We start from the raw sequence: 23148 nt of genomic DNA on the forward strand, positions 1-23148 counted from the left end.
AGTGTGATTTAGCATTTGCTTGGATCCATAACCCGCGTCGAGCGAGTGCCAAGGTTGAGATCCAAACCAAACATTACATAAAGTTAACCATCCAATCCAAACTCAGCTCCTCCTAGGGTTTTTTCAATTCCAAATCTTCCTTCCCTCTGCAACCAAACGATGTCGCTCAGGCCAAATGCCAGAACCGAGGTTCGCCGCAACCGTTACAAGGTCGCCGTTGACGCCGACGAGGGCCGCCGGAGAAGAGAGGACAACATGGTCGAGATCCGCAAGAGCAAGCGCGAAGAGAGTTTGCTCAAGAAGCGTCGCGAAGGCCTCCAAGCTCACCAACAGCTTCCCGCTCCTCTTCAGAACTCCACTGTCGACAAAAATGTACATTCTCGCTTCCTCTTCTTCTTATTCTTATTCCATTCTCTGTTTTCATTGTTTTGGTGCGACTTAGGGTTCGATCGCATGGTTTGCTAGGGTTTTGGATGTTAGTTCCTGTGATGGTAGTTAGTTTTAGGAACGTTTTTGACGGTTATTCGTGTCTGTTGTTGCAGTTAGAGAGTCTTCCTGCAATGGTTGCTGGAGTTTGGTCGAATGATAATAGTCTTCAACTTGAAGCCACCACGCAATTTCGCAAGCTGCTTTCGATTGGTAACTGATTTCTGAATAATCAATAACGTGATTCAAATTCTAATTGCTATTTTCTGAATCCCCTATGTTGCTTGGATTCTGTGTGTTGATGAGGTTATTGATTTTTTTTTATTATTCTATAGAACGGAGCCCTCCGATTGAGGAAGTTATTCAAGCTGGTGTTGTTCCACGTTTTGTTGAGTTTCTTGTTAGAGAGGATTTCCCTCAACTTCAGGTTTGAATTCCTTTTTGCTTTGCATCTTATTTGTTTTTCCTTGTGGTAGATATTCATTAGTTATTTATGTCACTTGCTTTTGTTTGTTTAGTTTGAGGCTGCGTGGGCTCTCACAAACATTGCATCTGGGACTTCTGAGAACACTAAGGTGGTAATTGATCACGGGGCAGTTCCTATATTTGTCAAGCTACTCAGTTCACCCAGTGATGATGTTCGGGAGCAGGTATGTTATGTTTGAATGCAGCTGCAGCTGTACAACTTTTTAATTTTACTGAACTGAAAATTAATTCTCTGAAATTCCAGGCAGTGTGGGCTTTGGGAAATGTTGCTGGTGACTCCCCTAGGTGTAGAGATCTGGTGCTCAGCCATGGTGCTCTCGTCCCACTGTTGGCCCAGTTGAATGAGCATGCAAAACTTTCAATGCTGAGAAATGCCACATGGACATTATCTAACTTTTGCAGGGGTAAGCCACAGCCTCCGTTTGAGCAGGTAATATCATTTCATCTCTTAAATTGGTTCACTAAACTTTTGAGACTGTCTTTTGGCATATTCTTATTGCTAATATTTTTAATTGACAGGTGAGACCAGCACTTCCTGCACTCGAGCGTTTGGTTTTTTCCAATGATGAAGAAGTTTTGACAGATGCTTGCTGGGCATTATCATATCTCTCTGATGGCACAAATGACAAAATCCAAGCAGTTATTGAAGCAGGTGTATGTCCCAGATTGATGCAGCTTCTCATGTGAGTATTAGTTCTACTATACCTATTGAAATAGATTCTGTTGTTTTAATTGTTAACTGTCTTAACTTTGTATGAATGCTTTTCAGGCACCCATCTCCCTCGGTGCTGATTCCTGCTCTTCGTACAGTGGGAAATATTGTGACTGGAGATGACATGCAGACTCAGGTAATAACTTGTCAACAGTTCTTGACACTATTGGAAGGAACAGAAGCAGTTTTCAATCTTCATTTTTTTCCCAGTTGTTTCACATATTTACCTATTCAACTCAAGTTTGTTGAGAAGTTAGTATAGTAGTCCTTGCCTCTACAAAAGGGATTCATATTGTCTGCTTCATTGTGTTTTCTTTTGCTCTATCCTTCTGTTTTGTGCATATGCATCATTATTCTAAGAATCTCCTAATTCTGATAGACTTTTTTTTTGTTCCATTAGTGTATTATCAATCATGGTGCACTTCCTTGCCTTTTGAACCTGTTGACAAATAATCATAAAAAAAGCATCAAGAAAGAAGCTTGTTGGACCATATCAAACATTACTGCTGGAAATAAAGAACAGATACAGGTAAACCAGCAAATCCCAATTGTCACTGTTTTTATTATAGGGTTTTTTCTGGTAATTTTGTTGTCTTGAATCTGCATACATGTTAAATTGAATTGATTCATTGAGAACATTTGATTGTGGCTTGTTATTGTAGATTTTCTTATGCTTGTATCATTATGGACAATAAATAGTTAAGGTGAAGATAGGTGGAATCATAACCAAGATTTAGTTAGTCCTTTGATATGCCAACAGGAGAGACTGATCTATTGATTTAGTGTCCCCCCTCTGCCCCAAGGAAAAAAGTGGAGTCTATTAAATATAATGCTGTCTGACATTAAGCTTTGTTTTTGACCTATTGGAAGCAAGGCTTTGTGTGTGTGTGTGTGTGTGTGTTCATGTTATCAGAATCGCAAGAATTGTGATTTGATATTTTGATGTGATTCTCAGTTTCAGTGATACGGATAAGTAGTTGAGTCATTTTGGGTTCTCAATGGCCTAAATGGTTCCTGAATTGGGATAAATTTATGCATCACATGGTTCAGTTCATGACTGGGTAGCTCATGTAATTGGGTCAATATTGTGCATGACCTGGTTCTGAAATAATCTTATTCTTTCTTTTTTAAAAGAATTGTGGCAAAAGGGAGAGGGAAATAATCAACCTAAAGCTTCTAATATGACCCACATGAATTAATTTAGAAAGAAACCCCAGTTCTCTTTTCTCTATTCTCTGTCTCTCCCCACACTGTACAGTGCTTCTGCATCCTATTTTATTTTAATTCATTATTGGAGGTCCTGCGGGTCAGTGGTCCCCTGCCTCTATTTGGGTATTTTTATACTTGTCTCTCCTCTTTGATTTTGCTGTCTTTATGCTCTTGATATGCTCCATACTTTTTTTACCTATTGATATTTTGATGTTTTTTCATGTTAAAATGGTCTCGGATTTAAGTTTATAGTTATTGATCATGATCATGAATAGTGAATTTGTGCTTTTGTGTATGACTTTGTTAGCTATATATGAGTCTTAATTATTGGTCATGATGAATCTTACTATTCACAAGTAAAAAAATAAGCCTTTTCGATTCATGAATTGACAACCTTATTCATATTATTGCAAAGTGTAAGATTTTTTCTTTTTGTTGGAAAAACTTATGCATTCTATATATGTAGACTGTTATTGAAGCTGGTCTGGTTGCACCCCTTGTCAATCTTCTTCAAAGTGCCGAGTTTGACATTAAAAAAGAAGCTTCTTGGGCAATCTCAAATGCTACATCTGGTGGAACTCATGACCAGATCAAGTATGTGATTTCCTCTGATTGGTTGTTCTTTATAATGCACACTTTTTATGAATTTGCGGTATTCACTTATCTTATGGTGATTCAAGGTATTTGGTGAGTCAGGGTTGCGTAAAGCCTCTTTGTGATCTGCTTGTTTGCCCGGACCCAAGAATTGTCACTGTCTGTTTAGAAGGCCTAGAGAATATTCTGAAGGTTGGAGAAGCTGAGAAGAGCCTAGGTAACACTGGAGATGTTAATGTGTACGCACAAATGATAGATGAAGCTGAGGGATTGGAGAAGATTGAAAACCTACAGAGTCATGACAACAATGAAATATATGAAAAGGTTGTTAAAATTCTTGAAACATATTGGTTGGAAGAAGAAGATGAGACACTACCTTCAGGAAATGGTGCTCAACCTGGTTTCAATTTCGGAAACAATGAGCTTCCCGTCCCATCTGGTGGATTCAACTTCAGCTGAAGACCTTTTCCTGAGAAGGTGAATTCTTCACGTCTTTTAGGTCATAAATCATATAATCATGCTTCTGGCTCATCTTGTATAAAAAGCCCCAGCATTATTTCTAAATCATTTGGTTTGTATAATTGTAGGGACTTGTTGGACGAAGTAGGGGTTTGTGCCGGGTGGGCGTGTGTGTTGGGATAAACGTCTGGAGAGTCAACCATTGCACCTTGTGTCTGCTTACAGTCTGGCATAGGGTCCTTCGTGTTAATGAGGTGCCTGGGAGGGTCAGTTTACGCTTCCAAATCCAAGAAGGGACTGGTGGATTTAACAGCAGCATAATGACCTTTTCAGCTGTGTTTGGTTGTACTAAAAATATATAATGCTGGTGGAAGGTTGCAGTGGCGATGGTTTTTCTTTAATGCGGCTTTTAGTGCTGTTTTTTATTGATTTGGGTCAGTGTTTGATTTGGGTAAATATATCATTTCCAAACCAATTTTATGGTCTATTCCAAATTCCAATCGAAGGATTAGTTCTATTTTTGTGCGTCATTTTGAAGCTTCGCAATGCATTGGCCACTGCATATGCATGTTGGGTTTGGCTGATATATACCGGGTTTCTTTTTTTTTTTCGAAATACAAAGCTGAGGTTTATTAATATGAGATCAGATTCAACAAAAGTCTGATCAAGGAGAAAGTTACAAAAACACCCAAACCAATTTTCCCCACAATAGCCATTACATATACCCACAATTGATCTGGGACGCGTCAAGTGTCCTCGTTATTTTGAAGTTAGAAAACTATTTTTTTTAACTTTTCAATGAAAAAGTACGTTTTAATTTAAATGTCATTTAATTTTAATTTTACTAAAATTAATTTGGGTGGGATGTTTTATTCTGCCTTTTGTTTTGCATGATGTCATGCAACAGTGAATGTATAATTGCTTTCGCTTTTTAACGAGACCAATATGCGAGGGTCAGCACTCCAGGTAGAGCATTTTTTATTTCTACTAACTTGGCCCTGGGAGAGGGCCGAATGACCATCTTAAGACAGTGTGTATCCTCCAAAAGTTTCCTATAGGCGAGTGATAGACACAAACATGTTAAATGGTTTTCTTTTTTGTAAGTCATTCCTTCTTTGTGTATGTGTCAGGCACTCTGGCAGCATTGGTTAAGCCTTTTACATTAACTTGTCCAAATGGAGAAAGGTGCGTGTCAGGTGGAATAGACTATAGAGCATGACCTTACTTCAACATCAGCAGTATAATCTTAAGGCAACGTAAGTTAAACGCTTAACATTAACTTGTCCAAATGGAGAAAGGAGTAGGTCAGGTGGAATAGAGCATGACCTTACTTCAACATCAAAGTACCTGATGATCCCTGGAAGAAAATCAAATGTAAAGGTGTTCGAACCGCATGATAAAATTAGCAGTAAATTTCTACATCAATTTCACAAACGTTTTATGCCTATAAAGTGTAAAATAAATTATGTTTTACAAAGTTAAAAAAGAAGATAGGGTTATTAAAATCTCATGAAAAGAAAATATTTGACTCACATAATTTCAATGCTAAATTACAATTTTAATCCTTTTATATTTTTTAATCCACGATTTTGATCCCTTGGTTTTTTGCGGTTTTGGTATGCTTATTTTTAAAAAATTGTAATTTTGGTCTAATATTAAATTTTGCATACATTTATTATTTTATTTTTATATTTTAGATAATTAAGTTATTTTTATGGTTTCTTAAGTAAATATGTTTGGATTAGGTTCAATTGAAAGAAAACAATATATATATAATATAATTGAGGATAGGACAAAAATTATGAATTTTTTAAAATAAAACAACAAAAATAGTGAGAAAAAAGTGTAAATTAAGAATTATAGAAAGACTAAAATTATAATTTAATCTAATTTGAAAGAGAAGTTTGAAAATTTGCTTTTAAATCTCCGCATCCTCACCTCTGTGATCTGTAACTTTTGACACTAGAAAACTTGTTCCTGTTTTACTCTCTCTCTCTCTCTCTCTTTAATAGGCTTTTTCTTTCTCTCTCGAAGCAAATCAGATGTTAAGCACATTTTAATTCAAACAATACTTAAAATAAGAATTAACAACCTTAAGAATCAAATCTGTTAGTATAATTAAATAAGTTTAACTTTATAATTATAATTGAGTTGAGTTTAGTATTCATATTCTTCAACTCGTCCTATCAAACGTTTATAAGAAGAAGAAGAAAATCAGCCTTCGTCGAATTAATTATTTTCAATAAAATTAAAACGAGACAAGGAGAGTAAGCATGGATATCTATCTATTGAATAATATAAAAATAGCAATTTGTTCAAAATAAGGCGTAGATCCAATCCGCTATCCATTTCCATCCCCTTTTTATTGTTTATTCCAATTACTTCAAGAAGAAAATGTTATTTTATTAAAAAATTTAAGGTATTGATATCTTTAGTGAACTATAGATTCGAAATCAGTACGTGTATATTGGTTGGTGCTCATTGTCAAATTAAGCTCATTACAATTGTCCAATGACAGAGAACCCATAATTCAAAAAAATATATACGAATAAATAAATAAAAATCCATAAACAGGTGATTTCATTACCTTAGTTGATAATTCATGCCGCATGAGTGAAACTTTTTAGAATCAAATTGAATTAAAAAAAAATTGAAAAATCTGGCGGCCGTAATGAAAGTTGTTAGAATTTAAATGAAAAAATGAATACGATCAGTAGTTTATTATGCGTGGTCCCAAAAGAGGCTACAAGGCATCCTTTAGAACCAGAAAGGTATTGCTGGCATTCGCTTTTACTCCCCACTTTGTCTAGTGTTTTTTTCTTTATACGAAAAAATTAAAACTCATGGTTATTAATGTTTTATGTATTTGATTTTTAATTGAATTTTATGATATCATATCATTTATGCAGTCAATCTTACTTAATGAAATACAATTATTCATGCCGGATAATAAATTTTTGTCTATTTGTTATCTAACTAGTTATTAATGTATGGCAATAAACTGAATCAACTCAAAAACAATTCAAAATTTAATTCGATAATCAACTCATTAAATTTGATTCATAAATCAACGATTTGTGTTTCTTAACTAAGTAGTTCAAGGTTTTAATCTTTATTGATTCTTGAGTATGAAATAAATAATATTAAGAGAGAAAAACTTATCTTGTGTGTACTCAGAGTCTACGGAGATTTGTTACTACTTTCGACAAGTAACAACATTATACCAATACCATAGTTAGCAAAAATATATAATCTGGGCGGGGATAATTTTTATTTATACAAACTTTGGTTGTAATTATTTTTTTGTCATATCTTGTGACCCAACAAAACTAATAGAATAAGTTTAGTTTTGTCTTTTTTTAAAAAAAATAAACAATCATTTTATTTGAAATATACTAATAAATTAAAATTTTAAAATGTATAAGATTTTAAAAAATTGACTTTTTGGTTATGTGATTTGAACTAACGAACTAAAGCAAACTAATCTGTGTGATGTTGAATTGATTTCAAGTTAAAAAAATATTTATGTCAAACTTGAGTTTAACTCAAATTGAACTAAATATTAATGAACTAAATTGAATCAAGCTCAACTCAACTTATTTATAGTACTATTCCTATCCGTGCTCCAACGTGAGTTCAACTTGGGTTGTACAATGTGCATCAGCATCATAACAGACATTCTCTTTACATTATAGGCTTCTTGTTCTTTATAATAACTCAAATTTATCATTGTTATATAGTGAAATTGTTTTCTCCTTTCTTGTTTAGTAATTTCTTATGTGCTTTACATTTTCCTTTGTCAAAATTGACGAATACGTGATCTTGGTGTTAATTCAGGACAATTCAGAGATGCGATTAACTGAAAATATTTTCTTAAAACCTCACTTCATTTTTCAAATAAAAATACGTATGAACTTCACTCTTGTAGAAAAATAAGAAGAGTAATGTCATTCTTACATGTATTGATTGGATAGATAAAAATAAAAAGAAAAAGGTGAAGTCTTTCTTCACTCGTGAGTGGAAAAAATAGTGAAAATAAATAAGTAAATTATGTGAAAATATTTTTTATACTAAATAGTTAAAAAAATTATGATATATATTTAATTATCACATGTTTGACCATGTTTTTATTACAAAATTACAATCAAACTAATCAATTGAAAATCAATCATCGGTAGGGGTAGGACATGATGAAGAGTACATTGAATGTGTATAAATGACTACAACAAAGTTTTTATTGTTCATATTAATAGTTACTTTACAAGGAATTTATGAGGCGCTAATGATTTAATAATTATCTTTGTAGCGGTAGAATGCTTCAATTTATGCCAAGAAAGATGTATGGTGAAAATAATTTACCAATTACAAATTTCACTAGTCTTGTAACTAAGTGATTACATGATACAATTCCAAGGTGTTGACGAGCTAAACAAGACAATGTCTCATATTTAACAAGTTGTAAATTCAAACTCTATCATATTTTTTGAGTGAGATAAATATAAATATTTTTTTAAGCACTCTCTAAGTTCGAAGGTTTTACCTACCTTGGACTAGAGCGCCATTCCCCCAAAATTTTATCCAGAAAATTTTTTTTGATTAGACATTACTTGTGTAATTCAATTACAACTTAGCCTTTGGCCAAAAAAACCAAAGTAAATGTTGAAAGGTGCAACATCAAATATTAATAGAAGCATGTCTTTAACCAATATTCAAAATGAAAAGAATGAACAAATATAAAGTCGTTAGATACGTTAATCAATAAATGACAACAAAAAAACAAATATAAGGCACTCATGTATTTAATGCATAAACAAATCCTTAATTACGTTCACTTGCCATAATCTTGTATGTCATTACAATCAAACTAGTCAATTATAAATGAATAATCAGTGTAAAGGCATGGAAAAATTAACTAATTATAATTTTTCACTTGTCTTGTAACTAACTGATTACACATTATTTGTGTAATTCGATTATAACTTAGTCTTTGACTGTAACAAATTAAAATAAAGTAAATATTAAAAGGTGTGTGTATCACTAGATATCACGATAAATAAGTTTATAACTAAAATTTGAAATAGATAAAACAGACAAACATAAAGTTGTTAAATACATTATTTAATGAATGACAAAAAAATGATCATATATATTTAACACAAGCAAATCCTTAATTATGTTTTGCTTGCCATAATCTTGCTTGTCATCAAAGTGTTCACTACTGTACCTTTATCTTTTAAATGTGCAAAACTTGTCAAAGATAGACATCTTTACCCTATGATTTTTAGTTCCAATCTGATTTTTTTTTTAAAAAAAAAAACGTAAGCATTACTCATCTATATAACCTTGTATTTAGTTTCATTAACTTGAGAATCTATTGTTTCAATAAATGCAACTAAATATCAGAATTAATGCAAGTTTCTTGAGAGATGGGCTACCTAACCTTTGTTTCTTTTCAGCCCTAAAAAACAGTTGAGTGAAGAAGAGGGAGGTCAACCGGTGATGGAGCAGGAATTCACATGTTTGATTAGGAAATGAACAAATAGAATACGAAACCAAAGATAGAACTTGTGGGTGAATAAGAGGGAGGTCAACCAGTGATGGAGCACAGGAATTCACATGCTTTGGGGACAAGCTACAAAGTAGTGGTACCATTATTATTGTCTTAATTGCTAAAAGTTTCCTTTACTTTAATTTATACCAGAACACGTGACAGCAAAACTAGCTCTCACACATCATTATCGCCATCATTATATTTCAAAATCATCCTAATAATATTTGTTGTTCCGAGTTTTTGAATACATTAAGATAGGAAAATGAGCGGAATGTTAGTTGTTGTTGTTAAGAGGCGGTAAGGTTGAATGAAGTATGTTGAATTTGATGGGTAAGTTTGTTATTACAATTTGCAAGCCATAAAGAAATGAGAGGCCACGGCTCCTCTAAGGCCCCCAAACATAAATACTAATGGTCTTAGGTTTAAATTTGTCACTATGGTTGCAAAAATTAAAGAAAAAACTAGTGCTTTCATTTTAGAGGTATTTGGGACTGGAGCTGCACTGTCACTTTATATAAAGTTATAATTTTGATATATTCAATAAAAGAATTTAATTTAATGATTTTTTATCTGAAAATATCAATTTATTAATTTTATTAAAAAATTCAGTTTTGTTTCATGATTTTTTTTAATTCAAGGGTTAATTTAATGGTTGAATCATGAAAATTTAATATATACAAAACAAAAAAACTATTAAGTAGAGTAGTTTATATACAATGAAAACAAATTTGTTCTGTGTTAACTTCAATAATAAAATTTATATACAATAAAAACAAATTAAATTAAAATAATACAATTTTATTCATGTATTAACAAGTGTTTTGTGAGCACAGTAGAAAAACTGCACCAAACTAGTGCATACATGTCCTAATGATTAGTCCCATTCTTTTATTTCTGAAAAGGATTACTAATTGTCGGATTGAACCTTAGTGGTACCAAATAATTACACCTGGAAACAAAATTCATAACAATTAAGAATGATAATAATGATTTGAATTAAGAAAAGGTTAGAGGAAAAGAGATGGCGCGTTTTTGTTGATTTTAGTGGGTTTTGGCGGGTGAAGTGGAAATGGAGGGGGGAGTGAGGGGGCATTAGGGTAATTTCAGTAATGATGAGTTAGGGTTTTGGCGTCCCGTTTATAAAGCTCTGGTGTTTTAAGAAAAAATAGATCGGCTGCGGCTGTGCGCGTGTGTCTGCGTTGCGAGTGTCGTCGTTTTGATTCCCCTCTCTCTCTCTCTCTCTCCACCTTCACTCACTCTGCATGCTTCTTCTTCTTCTCTCACTCTGATTCCGCGAAATCAAATCAAAATCAGCTTCTCGGAATCGAATCTCAGATCTCGGAGATCAGAAATGGTGGATCCAACTGGAAAAGTGAGTGCTAATCTTCTCTTATCGCTTCATGATTTCTAATTAGGGTTTGTTTCACTAATGGAGGTTGTGTTTTGCAGGGATCGGAGATTGAAGTCGAGGACTCAAACTCAAACCCTAACGCTCCTTCCTCAGGGAACAGTCCAAGCAGCAACAATGAGCAGAAGAAAACCTGCGCCGATTGCGGCACCACCAAGACTCCTCTCTGGAGGGGTGGTCCTGCAGGACCCAAGGTCAGTTCACCCTCCATTTCTCAGATCGCGCCACGTGGCGTTAAACCAACCCTTGATCTCACTCTCTGTTATCCTTTTTTTCAGTCTCTGTGCAACGCGTGCGGGATCAGAAGCAGGAAGAAGAAGAGAGCGATCTTGGGAATAAACAAGGGGAGCAACGAGGACGGAAGGAAAGGAAAGAGGACCGGCGGCGCTTTGGGGAAGGAGGTGTTGTTGCACCGATCGCATTGGAAGAAGCTCGGAGAGGAAGAGAAAGCTGCGGTCTTGTTGATGTCGCTCTCTTATGGATCCGTTTATGCCTGAACTGAACCAGAATTAATCAATTATTATTATTATTCTAGTTCTAGATGAACAATTATTGAGGAGAATTCTAGATTTTGTTTTAGGATGTTCCTTCCCCTAACCCTTTCCCGAAGTGTATATGTTTAGTTTTTTTTTTTTCTCTGTTGAATGAGTGTGTGGGTTGGATGTCAACAACAGTTGTAAGAAATGAAATTATTCAAGTCCAATTTTGGTAATATAGTTAGTCCTTTATTTTCATTCTCAGTTGTACCTAGTTTCAACATTTTTTTGTTTTATCTTACTATGGATCAAGGTATGTCGGCGCCGGAGAAGGAACAATCTTTAACGACAATTGAACTCGCTAGTGACCTAAATTCTAATCTATTATCTATTACTAGTTTTTAACCTCCGATGATCAAATGCTGAGTTTTGATCTATATAGAGCGTTTTATTTATTTGGTCACCAAATTTTAAAGCGGAGTCTCCTGTTGTGTTCAAATGAATGTGTGTGAAATCGAATTATTTACAGTTTTGAGAGGTGGATTGAAAGAATTGAAGGGGTGACAATTGGGGGAAAAAGGGAAAGAAATTTGAAAGAGGGAGGGAACATGAAATTCATAGTTCCCGCTAGTTTGACTCTAGAAAAGAAAAGAAAAGAATGACATTTAGGAATCACTAACGAGGACTGTGTTTCACACTTGCGGTCCTGCCTGGTCTGATTGGAGCGCAAGGCAATCTTCCCAAGTCCAAGCGCCAAATTTCTTTTTTGGACAGAGAAGTACCACTTTGTACCTTTTAATCAATTTACTATTAGAAACACCGGATAATTATTCTAAAATTAGATTTATGCACTTTTAAATGTCAATTCTTTTTCACTAACTCATTACCATGATAATCTTCACTTGTATTTCTCACGTGTGGTTGTCTGTAAATCCTTTTTTATGTTATGTTATGACATATCCTAATGCAGCACAACCAATATTTTGCCTTTTCTTTGCTAGAAAATCACATATAGATAGATTTTTTTTACAAATTAATCCAAACAAAAACAGTAGTACTCATTTTGTTTATGACTAGTATTTTTTTACTATTCAAGCAACATAAATTACTACACTTTGAAATAAATTTGAATTTGCAAAATCTAATCTACATCCATATACTTAAGTGGAGTAACGTACAACAACAATTATTGCTTCACTTTTTGGAGTAGAAAATTTGAGTCCTCTTTTTTAGCTAGGTACGTGGATGCGCAGTATACAGTCATAACGAAATGTTTTTATTTAAAATATTTTTTACATTTATATGACTAAATTTAAAGTTTTATAATTCAGGTTGAACTCAAATATATATATATATATATAATTTACTATGTCTTAGTCAGGATTGACTATTTCCTTTAATGTGAACAAGTGAACTACTAAAGGTGTCATTTTCAATGTTCAATATCCTGGACTGTAGTCTGGACAACAAATTAAATATAGGTGGGAAAGAACTGGCAATATTGGTCGAGGTTTTCATTTATTAATCAATGATAATGATAATGTATCTCAAATCTCAATCTTGATATGCTATCAGTTTCTTTGACTTAGTTTTGCGGCTCTTATTACAATACAATCTGATTTCTGGTCTTCATGTCTTTCGTTTGTTTTTTGTTTTTTACTTTTTCATGTGGTTCAAAAATTGGCACAACAATTTCAGCATTATGTGTAAACTCTAAACTGAGAAAGACAGGAGAATAAATATACTTGAATCCTTAAAATGTTATTGACAAAAAAAATATAGATATGATAAGTGATATAATAGTGATAGGAAGATAAGATTGAGAAAAAAATGAGAGATACTGCTAGGATGTTTAAAATAGTAAAATGTTCAAATATCACCTTTCAAAACTGAAATCATTCTAAAGTAAACGCAAATTCTTGGAATAAAAATAAAAAGTAGTTAAATTATTAGAAGATAATAAGTATAGCCAAATGTTATTATCAAATCAATCCTGAAATTCCATGATTACCAAGAACACTAATGAGCATAGTTTATTGAAATTCAAGCATTTTTACTAATTATTTAATTTGTTTTCCTATGATGACTAAAATGGTTAGTTTTGAATGACAAAAAGTTCGACCTGAATTAAATAATTTAATATGCAATTATATTTGGGTTCTATACGAAAAAAAGTGTAACATGACATTTATACTTAAATAGGGACAACCTAACTGAGAATCAGAGCTGCTTAAAGTGGTGTCCTTTTTTAATTGGATAGAAAGGACAATTTATATAATATAGCATTACTTTTATAGGTGTGCTTTTGAAATAAATTATGTAGTGGCCATGAGTAAAATCAGACCAAATAAACAAAGTCATAATAACATAAATAAATAGAAGGAAGTAAAAAAGAAAAAAAAAATCTACACAAAGCCGTATATGCATCGATCCTCTGTAGATGTGGTAAAGAATTTATAGAATCATGGCTGAGATAAAGTGAGGCAATCAATAAGGACGAACTTTTTTTACTCATCCTTTTCTGAGGGTACAGTAAGCAATAATTGAATTTGGTTTTGGTCTTCCTGCTGTCTATCTAGTGTCTTCCCAATCCCAGTCTAGAATAATACTATTTATATACAAAGTTTTTATAATAGTTTATCTATGTTCATTTTTTCTCCATTTCTCTATTATTACTCATTTCATCACAATTCTGTTTCTTCTCTTGGTATCTCATCCTTGCGTGCAAAATTGTTGTATAAAAAATAAGTACAAACACAACTACTTGTGCGTGCAAGTAGCAGTTATTTAACTATTGCTAAGATATGAAGCAGAAACATCGTACCTAACGTGGTGTTGTCTTAACAGTCCATTATTGTTGGGAAATTTGTGAGGTTGTCTTCAAATTTGCTCAAGGTAAATTATGTTCCACTACGTAACATGTAAATATTCCTTTAATTACATACATTATGATTTCATTGAAATAAACACAATAATGCTCTCCCTAACTGAAGTGATCTTAAACTCTTAATAATATATCTACGATTTTTAAGGGGTTAATTTAGCCGCGACAAATATTTGATATGTTAATAACTACATGGTTTAAAAGAAAATAAAAAACAATAATTCAACTATTATTTTAAAGTACCTGCAAATTTCTAATTTTGTTGCAAACTTAGAGGTTGTGAACATGCTGCTAATTTATGCTTCAGCATAGAGTATGACCAGTGTTTGCGTGTCTATATCCTGTAGAACATAAACCGATACGCAAATACGTGTGATTCAATTGCATCATTTGAAGCAAACTGAAAACAAAGGTTGGTCCTAAATTGGAATGTAGTTTTCATGGGCACATTGAAATATATCAGTAATTCAGTATTATATATATATATATATATATATATATATATATATATATATATATATATTTCATTTGTCTATATTTTTTCACCCTTTTTTACCCTGTCAAAGGCATACATTGGACTCTGAGACAAGCTCTCCGTTAGAGAATTATTCCCAATAATGATTGATTGTGCGCAACTAAAAGGAATTCCCAGTGCAGTAGAAGTACTCAAATCAAAGGTAAACATCATTGGTCATTTTTCACCTTTCTCCTGGAGGAAGATCCCACTCATTATTGTAGCGAAGGCGCTGTGGTACAAATCACTAATCGTATTCTTGTGAAATTGAAACAGGACGTATAGACAAAAAGGTTGCATGACTTATCACTACTGAGTAAAATTAACTAACAACAAGATTCAAATTCATAAAAATGAGATTGAAAAAAAAAAAACAAAACTTAACTACAAGAGAAGAAATTAAATGAAGGATTATGCAAATGAACTCAAATGAAACGAATGGAAATGCAAACAAGCTTTACAATTAAGGTACGAAAGACAACAAATGTGCGCAGGTAAAAGCAAATACAAATTCTATAGCTAGCTAAATGCAGAAGATAACAAGAAACAAATAAGTAATTAAGTCAGAAAGCTTTAGGATTTGCTCAAGGGGGACTAAAATGCAAGGAAATTGAAAGGACTAAAGGAAAGCAAAAATAAGGCATAAAACTAAATTATATATTGTTTTAAATTCTAAATAATGAAATTATAAAAAATTTAAAGAGGAAGGCATTACTAAAATGGAACCTTAGTCTCTATTTTGGATGCCAAATTTGAAGTTTTTTTTCTCAGTTGCCAAAACCTATTCGCCGCTTTGCACTGTCATCAATAGTCAAAAGTATTAATAAAATCGTCATGTACTCTTCCACGTGTCACACCTTACTCCTTTGCCACCTGTTGTTTCCAGCAGTACGGTCTCACTCTTTTTTTTTTTTTTTTTTTTGCGTCGGAGAGAGAATGAAAGTTTGAAGACACTCAAATGTAAAATTATGTTTAGCCTGTTTTTTTTATTTATTTATAATTTGAAAGTTATTTTGAAGTTAAATTGAAATAAAATCTTTGAAGTAGAAGATGTCTAATATTTGTAACCTAAAACCTCCTTTAAAAAAATATTTCTTTTGTCTCATACTGATTAGTTTAAGACGTAAGAAAAATAACTAAGGTATGCAATTTATTTTTAAAAATTAATTCCTTTAGCATTTTGTTAAAAGCTATTTTTCTCCCCATTTTCTTTTATAAAAAATAATTATAAAAACCGATAAGTCGTATATGACTATATGGTTTGTATTTTATAATAGGTTGACTTATTCATTTGACCACCATTGAGCAAATGAATAATTTAAGATTTCTAATATTACGAAGGAAATGAAAAAGGCTTCATAATAACTAGAAATAGATTGACCCGACAATGTGACCCAAATATCTATTTTGTTTGTGTGCAATGTGGGTCTAGGGCCGGGTGTCCATTTAGTGCCCAAGTTTCTATTTGGACCTTACCCCATGTCTTAGCATGCCCCAATGTCTCACTCCTAAGAAGAACTGAATAATGAATAGTATAAAATGAGTGAGAAAAGATAAATAAAGTCATTGTTGAATTACAAAAGAAAAGACGAAATCACAAAAATACAACAAAATTGTGGACGTAATTAAAGAAGAGTGACCTGAGTTCACAAATTTAAGTAATGAAAATATTGTTTGCTCTCTCCCATGTCCCGGGTTGGTATATAAATCTGGAAATATTAAAAAGAGCCATAAATTCAATTGATTTTGAAGTTTAAAATTCATTCTCGAAATAAGGAAAAATCATATGTTGACTACTCCTATTTGTTTATCCAGGCAATTCCTTTGTTTGAGGATTGCTAGACTGACATATATTTCATTCACTATCCCAGGCAGAAAGAAAACGAAGAAATTAAAAACTGAAGATAGAGAATATTTCAATGAAAAAAGTGGAAAAAGAAAAAGGGACCTCAATTATATACTATTAGGGACCAGGAAGAGTCGTAGAAGAGAGAGATAGATTGAGGGATTTGTTTATGGCGAAGTCTGTAAAAATGAATCCTTGATTGAGGATATGGATGCCAATTGCATTTGCAGTGTGAGAAGGGGCCCATTCAGCACCATAACAGCTCTAATGTGACTTCCAGCTAATTCCTGCCAACACATTTTTGTCCTTAAGCTTGTTTTTTGTGAACATGACACAGTATTACATTGCCCTAAAATTAAGACACAAAATGGCAATGCTGCATGCACCATGTCTTCATCAAAGCCAATAACAGAAAAATAAAATTAAATAAAATTGATACAGCACAACCGTGACTACACAGTGAATAAATATAGGGCGAGGAACACAATAATAATAATAAATAACAAAGCGATTTTTCGAGGGCCACTTAGTCACGCTGCCAATAACGGGAACAAAAAAATAGTGGAAAAAAAAAAGTGATTTAGTGACTTATTACCTTCTCTTTTATAATATGTCATGCGTCAATTCTTACCGAGACACTTCAATAAATAAAAAAAATTTATGTGAATTTGATTTCTATAAATCCATTATTGATAACAAATTCGTATCTCAAAATAATTTTGTTAATGGATAATTTGTAAATGTAACCTTAAAATCTACTATGATTCTAGTGAATCCGGAGATTTAAGTCATCAAAATTTTTTTGCCATAAAAAAAGATAGTCATAAAGTTAGGTGAAACAAAAAAACAAAAAAAACATGTATGTATTTTTTTCTCATTTAATTTGACAAATAGTAGAAAAAGTTATGTGAAGAAAAAAATAAAACATGTATATATTTTTTCTTATTTAATTTGTCAAATGGGAGAAATTAGATTAAACAAACATAAGTTTTGGGTGAAATCTAAGTCTATCCCTTTTTTAAGGTTAACCTAAGTCTATCCTGAAAATTTCAACACGAGACTAATTATAAATATTGGTCACATTAACTCTTAAGTACGTGACATTGTAGGCATTAAAAAGGATTAATAACATGACCAATATTTGTAATTTTTAAGAATAATCGGGTTAGGATGAAAATTTTATATACTTAAACACAGATTTGTCTATCAATGACTTTTTAGGGACAAATGTAAGTGTTTACAATTATTGTTACTTTCTGCTGGTGAAAAAATAACTGGAAGTGTGTTTTCAAAATAATGAATTTATACTTTTATTTAGCTACTTATTACTGTATTATAAAATGTAATAAATTTATTTAATTAATGTAAATCCTTTTTATTTTAATCAAATAGATATTTATTATTTTTATTTTCTTATGGCATTTTATCTACGTATAGAAGAACAGTATAATGGGTGCTTTGGCCATGGTAGGCCGAACAAAAATGATTGGGGCGCCCATTCTAAACCTAGAGGATTTTAAACGATGACGCAAGATGTGGTCAACGAATCCAAAATTTTTTGATTGGTCAATGAGTCAACTTTGAATCGTGATGTCAGAAAATGGGAGCTTTCAGATCATTCGGATAGACAGTCTATGATCCTGATTGGTTGGGAACATTTGCTACCCTAGTCCCTAGAGCATCTGATGAAAGCTTATTTTCGTCATCCCTTATCTGCGATGAACATTGGAGAAGGGGGGCACCACCATTATAAATGGCGTCATTATTATATATGTGTTAGAATTGTATATAAAAAAAGAGAATCTGTTAGAATTATTACCGTACCGATTGAATCTTACTTTGGTGATCATTTTAAGAGTTTCATTTATCATACAACTCTATAATTAAATAATGAAAAATTCTGAGAAGATTTTCTGCTACTCTTTTAAATTATAGCAGTTCCATTTATCATGCATTGTTGCTCATCTTGAATTTAATACTACTATATATCAAAATTCATATTTTGTTTGCTAACGTATGTCAATTTGTTTAGACACGTGTATAACCTGATGGCTTCAATTTTACATTTCCTTTTCTAAATTGGTGAATTAGGTAGTAAGCATCTGTAATCGCGGCAATATTAATGCAAGATAGAAAAACAATCGGAACGTTATGCTACGGTCTAATTTTTTACGAACTGAAAGAGACCCTTGATGAGTTGTCCCCTCCATTTGTAAGACGCTCCCGTAGACCGTAAAATGACCAAACGCTCCTTAGCAAGACACACCCTAAAGGATCAACCAAGAAGGAGGTGGTAGTGTAAATGAATTAAATCAAGTAAGTAATGAAAAAATGAAGTTGGTGGCAGCATTGAATTGAATCAACCCCAAACTTGGATATCCACACCCTTTCTCTCTTTCACCCTACCCCTATCCTTCCAATATCATTATTATCTTCACCATCCACCATCGGAAACCACTTCAATTCCCGTTAAATCAATAGCTGTTGACTGGCTTCAATTTCATGTCTAAAACATCATCAGCAAATTAAATATTCGATCAACTTCATTAACCATGAAATACTATATACTACTACTATGCTGGAGTACTTTGACATAAATCTTTGTAATTTATTTTATTTCTATACTAACGAAATAAAACTTACTAGTAGTACATAAAATAAAAATTGTTAACAAATTGCAGATCAATCTACCTTGGCACTAGATATTCAGAAAGAGAACATAATAATTAAGAGGAGGATATAGTGCGTGTGGTGTGGTGCTTTACTTCACATGTTCAGGGCAGATTGGGAAATTCACGAGCACTTCTATTACCTCACTCTCACTCTCAACTCTCATTTCCCTCGGAATCTCTAGATCTGCAAATCTGCGCCCTTATTCCTACTATTTTCCTTCTTTTTCTTGGTTTCATGCATTTACTATCAAAGCAACAACAGTAGAAAAGATGAGAAAGCAAGTGCACATAGAAGCGAGGAGGCCGTGGAGGGCGGAGGAGCGGCGGTGGACCCGGGCGGCGGAGGGCTGTAGTAGTAGAACGGGAAATACGGCACAATCGGGTTCGGCGGTGGTGGTCTCGGGTAGTTTCCGTTGCTGGGAGGAGGGTAGTAGTAGATTCCTCCGCCACCACCGCCGCCGGTGGATGCGGGAGGAGGTGGTGAGGAGTAGGTATATTGAGAGGGTGGAGGCGGGGAGTAGTAGTACGGAGCTCCTCCGCCGCCGCCGCCGCCGCCGGAGGAAGGAGGAGAGGGTGGTGGAGGACAGTTGTTTGTGGAAGGAGATGGTGGTGGTGGTGAAGGTGGTGGCGGAGATGGAACTTGGTTGCAAGGGTTGTTACAAGAGGAACACATTGTGCACTGGATCTGCGCGTGTGACGTGGCTTTTAGGGAGTGCTTATTATGATCTGAATCTTCTTCTGCCATTGCCACACTAGCCAGAAACAGCAACAACGTTAAACACAAACACAACAACCTCATCCTCCAAAAACTACTAACTACCTAGGATGGCCAAGAAGATGAGCAGAGTAAGAAAGGAAGGTGTAAAAAGTGAAGGGAGTGTGGGAAGAGAGAAAGTTGAATGGTGGCTAGTACTAAAAGGGTGCTGTGTACTGTGGAGTAGTATACACTAGGAATTAGCAATAGGAATGCTACTCTCTTATCTTTTTAAGCTACCATCATTAACGCAATTACTTTATATATCTGCATTTTTTTCGTTATACCTTAGTATGTGGTTTTGGTTAACGGACACCAGATGAACAATAAATAAAAATTTAGTTATTATTATTATTGTAAAAGTTGAGGCCGACACGTCGGGGAGACATGTTTGAATTGAACACTTGCACTGTTAGAGCTATGTTATTATTATAATAACCAAAGTACATTATGAGGTGAAATTAGATAACTTGCTTCCACTGTTTTACTCTTACCACTTTCGCACATAATATTGTGATTCTTTTATTTCATACGGCGTCTTACAGTTAGTTGTACACGTGTTTCATTTTAGGTAGCTAACATGACAAAATTTGTTTCTTTGATTTGTATTGTGAATTTATTTTCATAATTTGTGGAGTTTAGATAGTGGCATAATGCATGAGTATTTAGTAGCATAACATTGGGTTAGTTGGATACTTTTATATTATGAATCTCAAATATCTTTTACTAGAAACAATTTTATTTAAACCAAATAGCAACAAAATTCTCGAAATATTTATGGTGACTAGGTACCTTTTTCGGTTAGTAACATTTGGGTGATTTTTTTTTTCACTTTCAAATGATAATGTGGCAATGCAAGGAGGAAATCTAAAAAGCTCCATGAGAAATGAATCGAAAAAGCAACCGAAACATTAAAAACGTTAATATCATATTCTTTCTTGGTTTGCTATTGATTTATTTTTATGTGATTTTTATCATGTTTATGACTTTTTTTTTAACATCAGTTAAATTTCATAATTTTATATGTAAGTATATCTAATGAGATGAGTTTCACATCTCAAAATAGTAAAAAATGAATTTAAAATTATGTAACAAAATTAAAATCATTCTTTGTTTCATAAAAGACCATTTTGACTCACTTAAAAATATAAAAAACTAAGTTAATTTTTTTAAAAGATAAGATATCAAATTAAATATAATTCAAAACATAAATGACTAAAAAGTGTGTTTTATATATAACAAAACATAATATCAAATTAAAATAGTAAAAAATCATTTAAAATTTTATAAATATTACATAAACAATATAAAATAAATAGAATAAAATAAATAAATAAAATATTTTTTAACGGATAACTAATTAAATAGAATAAAATAAATAAATAAAATATTTTTTTAACGGATAACTAATTAAATAGAATAAAAATTAATTTAATTGACATGAAATTTAAGAAAGGTATTATTAAAAGAGAAAATTAATTGTTTAATTTGTACAAGATCAAGCAAAAAGGAACAAGAAATTACAAAAGAATGCTATAATTAAAGTCATGCCAACTGGAAATGTTTTCATATATCAACACCTCAATTATAGGAGCAAGTACTAAGAAGAAATATGCAAAGAATACACCGAATACAATTTCATTAATGGGTTGGAGATGTTTTGATCGAGTCTGACCACTGTGGACCATTTGGAATTGCTACCAAGTAGTCCATTACAAAGAGGAGAGTACGGAAGGCTAAAAGGGTCCATCCACATTAGCGGTGATATTTTGTTCTTGAGCTAGAATTTGGAGTATGAAAGAGTAGAGCAGAAGGAAAAGAGTCAAACCCATGACTTTCAGTCAAGCCCTGAGGATGAATGCATGCAATTGGTAGTAAGAATGATCTAGATTTGCATAGGTTGGCTTTCTGACTTGAAATGGAACAAAAGAGATTCATAATTCTGCTAATTTCCTGTACCTAAGACAAGCTTGCTTCAGCCACGAGAGTAATGATGTCATCAGCAAAGAATAGGTGAGAGATTCGGAGCCAAGAATAATGCTAGAATGTGTGATACATTTTCATGAAGGTTAGGTATCATAACTCCCATTTTCGTTGTGTTCTTACTTGACAGTGTGCATATAAGAATTTTTTCAATTGAGTACAACTTTGCCCACTGAATTTGTCGTTACAGGTTTCCCATCTTACCTACCAATTACCATTTGCAAAGGCCTAAACTTAGTTTGTCAGTGCTTGCAGGAGTTAACGTAAGAGAAGTTAATGATCTTTCTTCATAAAAATAACCCGAAGTCTATGTAGAAAGAAAATATAATTTTAGTTACCAACTTTCTTTATTTTTGGTTATGGAATTAGGCCAGGTAGAAATCTTTGATATAATTCTGAAAATTCCCAAAAAAATAATTAATCACGATGGACATGATCACGAAGACTTGTCACTTAGAAGAGGGGCTTTGATTTGTAGTTGAACAGGCAACATGCACCTTTACGCGTTGACCACGTTTCAAAGCTCACCACCCTTACCAGGGTTGCATCATGGATCAAAATATATAGTAGTAAATTAGTAACCACATACACGTTTTTCACACTTTTTCCCATTTATCTTATTTCTTTAATTTTCTATTTGAATTTCCATATGGCCATACGTTTTGTTTTCTAGCGGATAATGACAATCTTCTTCTACGGTTCTACCCAATGTCGTTGTGTATCTGAGTAATTTATATTCTTCTTTAAAAAGAATGTGAAATTTTTTGGGGAGGAGGGGTTGTGGATGTGAAAGTTTTCTACCCAGTGTCAGTGTCGCTGTATGTGAGTAATTTTTTTAGTACGGATATATGTGAGTAATTTAAATGGTTGTTTAAAAATCGTGTGAGGTTTTTCTATTTTTATGTGGGGTTATCATTAACATGCAATTAAAATGAAAATAACACAACCCAATCGGGCCCATTCCATGTTTAGATAAAGGTTCGAAGGCCCAGATGGGGGAGATCTTTCTCGTGGACTCAATCATCTCACAATCAGGGCCGGGCTATTTGTATCATTTTTTAGTCCTAGATGGTCTGACGGGCCTCTCCTTAGTCCGAGTAAATAAAATTAGGACATTTTTATTGTAACTACCAAAATTGTTATTAACACTATTAATCCTTAGCAAATTATCATT

General features: G+C 33.1%; 3 protein-coding genes across 3 annotated transcripts; 2 read left to right on the plus strand and 1 right to left on the minus strand.

Moving 5' to 3' along the window:
• LOC114419993 (importin subunit alpha-2-like) lies at positions 1–4472 on the plus strand. The gene is made up of 11 exons (XM_028385828.1): positions 1–372; positions 543–639; positions 762–853; positions 945–1076; positions 1157–1342; positions 1432–1595; positions 1682–1760; positions 2025–2153; positions 3300–3427; positions 3514–3904; positions 4015–4472. Exons 1-10 carry the CDS (start codon positions 160–162, stop codon positions 3884–3886), a joined length of 1593 nt encoding a protein of 530 aa, XP_028241629.1. The 5' UTR covers positions 1–159; the 3' UTR covers positions 3887–3904; positions 4015–4472.
• Positions 4473–10588: 6116 nt separating this feature from the next.
• LOC114419994 (GATA transcription factor 15-like) lies at positions 10589–11579 on the plus strand. Its single transcript, XM_028385829.1, has 3 exons — positions 10589–10809; positions 10887–11039; positions 11124–11579. Exons 1-3 carry the CDS (start codon positions 10789–10791, stop codon positions 11340–11342), a joined length of 393 nt encoding a protein of 130 aa, XP_028241630.1. The 5' UTR covers positions 10589–10788; the 3' UTR covers positions 11343–11579.
• A 7573-nt stretch (positions 11580–19152) lies between these two features.
• LOC114419995 (leucine-rich repeat extensin-like protein 6) lies at positions 19153–20234 on the minus strand. The gene has a single exon (XM_028385830.1). It carries the CDS (start codon positions 20034–20036, stop codon positions 19485–19487), a length of 552 nt encoding a protein of 183 aa, XP_028241631.1. The 5' UTR covers positions 20037–20234; the 3' UTR covers positions 19153–19484.
• Between the last annotated feature and the right edge of the window lie 2914 nt (positions 20235–23148).

Source organism: Glycine soja, chromosome 7 (assembly GCF_004193775.1).
Source record: "Glycine soja cultivar W05 chromosome 7, ASM419377v2, whole genome shotgun sequence".
Lineage (NCBI taxonomy): Eukaryota > Viridiplantae > Streptophyta > Magnoliopsida > Fabales > Fabaceae > Glycine > Glycine soja.

What these genes read in the sequence shown, in the direction of transcription:
- LOC114419995 (XM_028385830.1), bottom strand. Translation starts at nt 20,036, where the DNA reads ATGAGGTTGTTGTGTTTGTGTTTAACGTTGTTGCTGTTTCTGGCTAGT.
- LOC114419994 (XM_028385829.1), top strand. Translation starts at nt 10,789, where the DNA reads ATGGTGGATCCAACTGGAAAA. An exon ending in TGGTGGATCCAACTGGAAAA is followed by an intron (nt 10,810 to 10,886) that starts GTGAGTGCTAAT and finishes TGTGTTTTGCAG; the next exon opens with GGATCGGAGATTGAAGTCGA. An exon ending in GTGGTCCTGCAGGACCCAAG is followed by an intron (nt 11,040 to 11,123) that starts GTCAGTTCACCC and finishes CCTTTTTTTCAG; the next exon opens with TCTCTGTGCAACGCGTGCGG.
- LOC114419993 (XM_028385828.1), top strand. Translation starts at nt 160, where the DNA reads ATGTCGCTCAGGCCAAATGCCAGAACCGAGGTTCGCCGCAACCGTTAC. An exon ending in CACAGCCTCCGTTTGAGCAG is followed by an intron (nt 1,343 to 1,431) that starts GTAATATCATTT and finishes TTTAATTGACAG; the next exon opens with GTGAGACCAGCACTTCCTGC. An exon ending in GAAATAAAGAACAGATACAG is followed by an intron (nt 2,154 to 3,299) that starts GTAAACCAGCAA and finishes CTATATATGTAG; the next exon opens with ACTGTTATTGAAGCTGGTCT.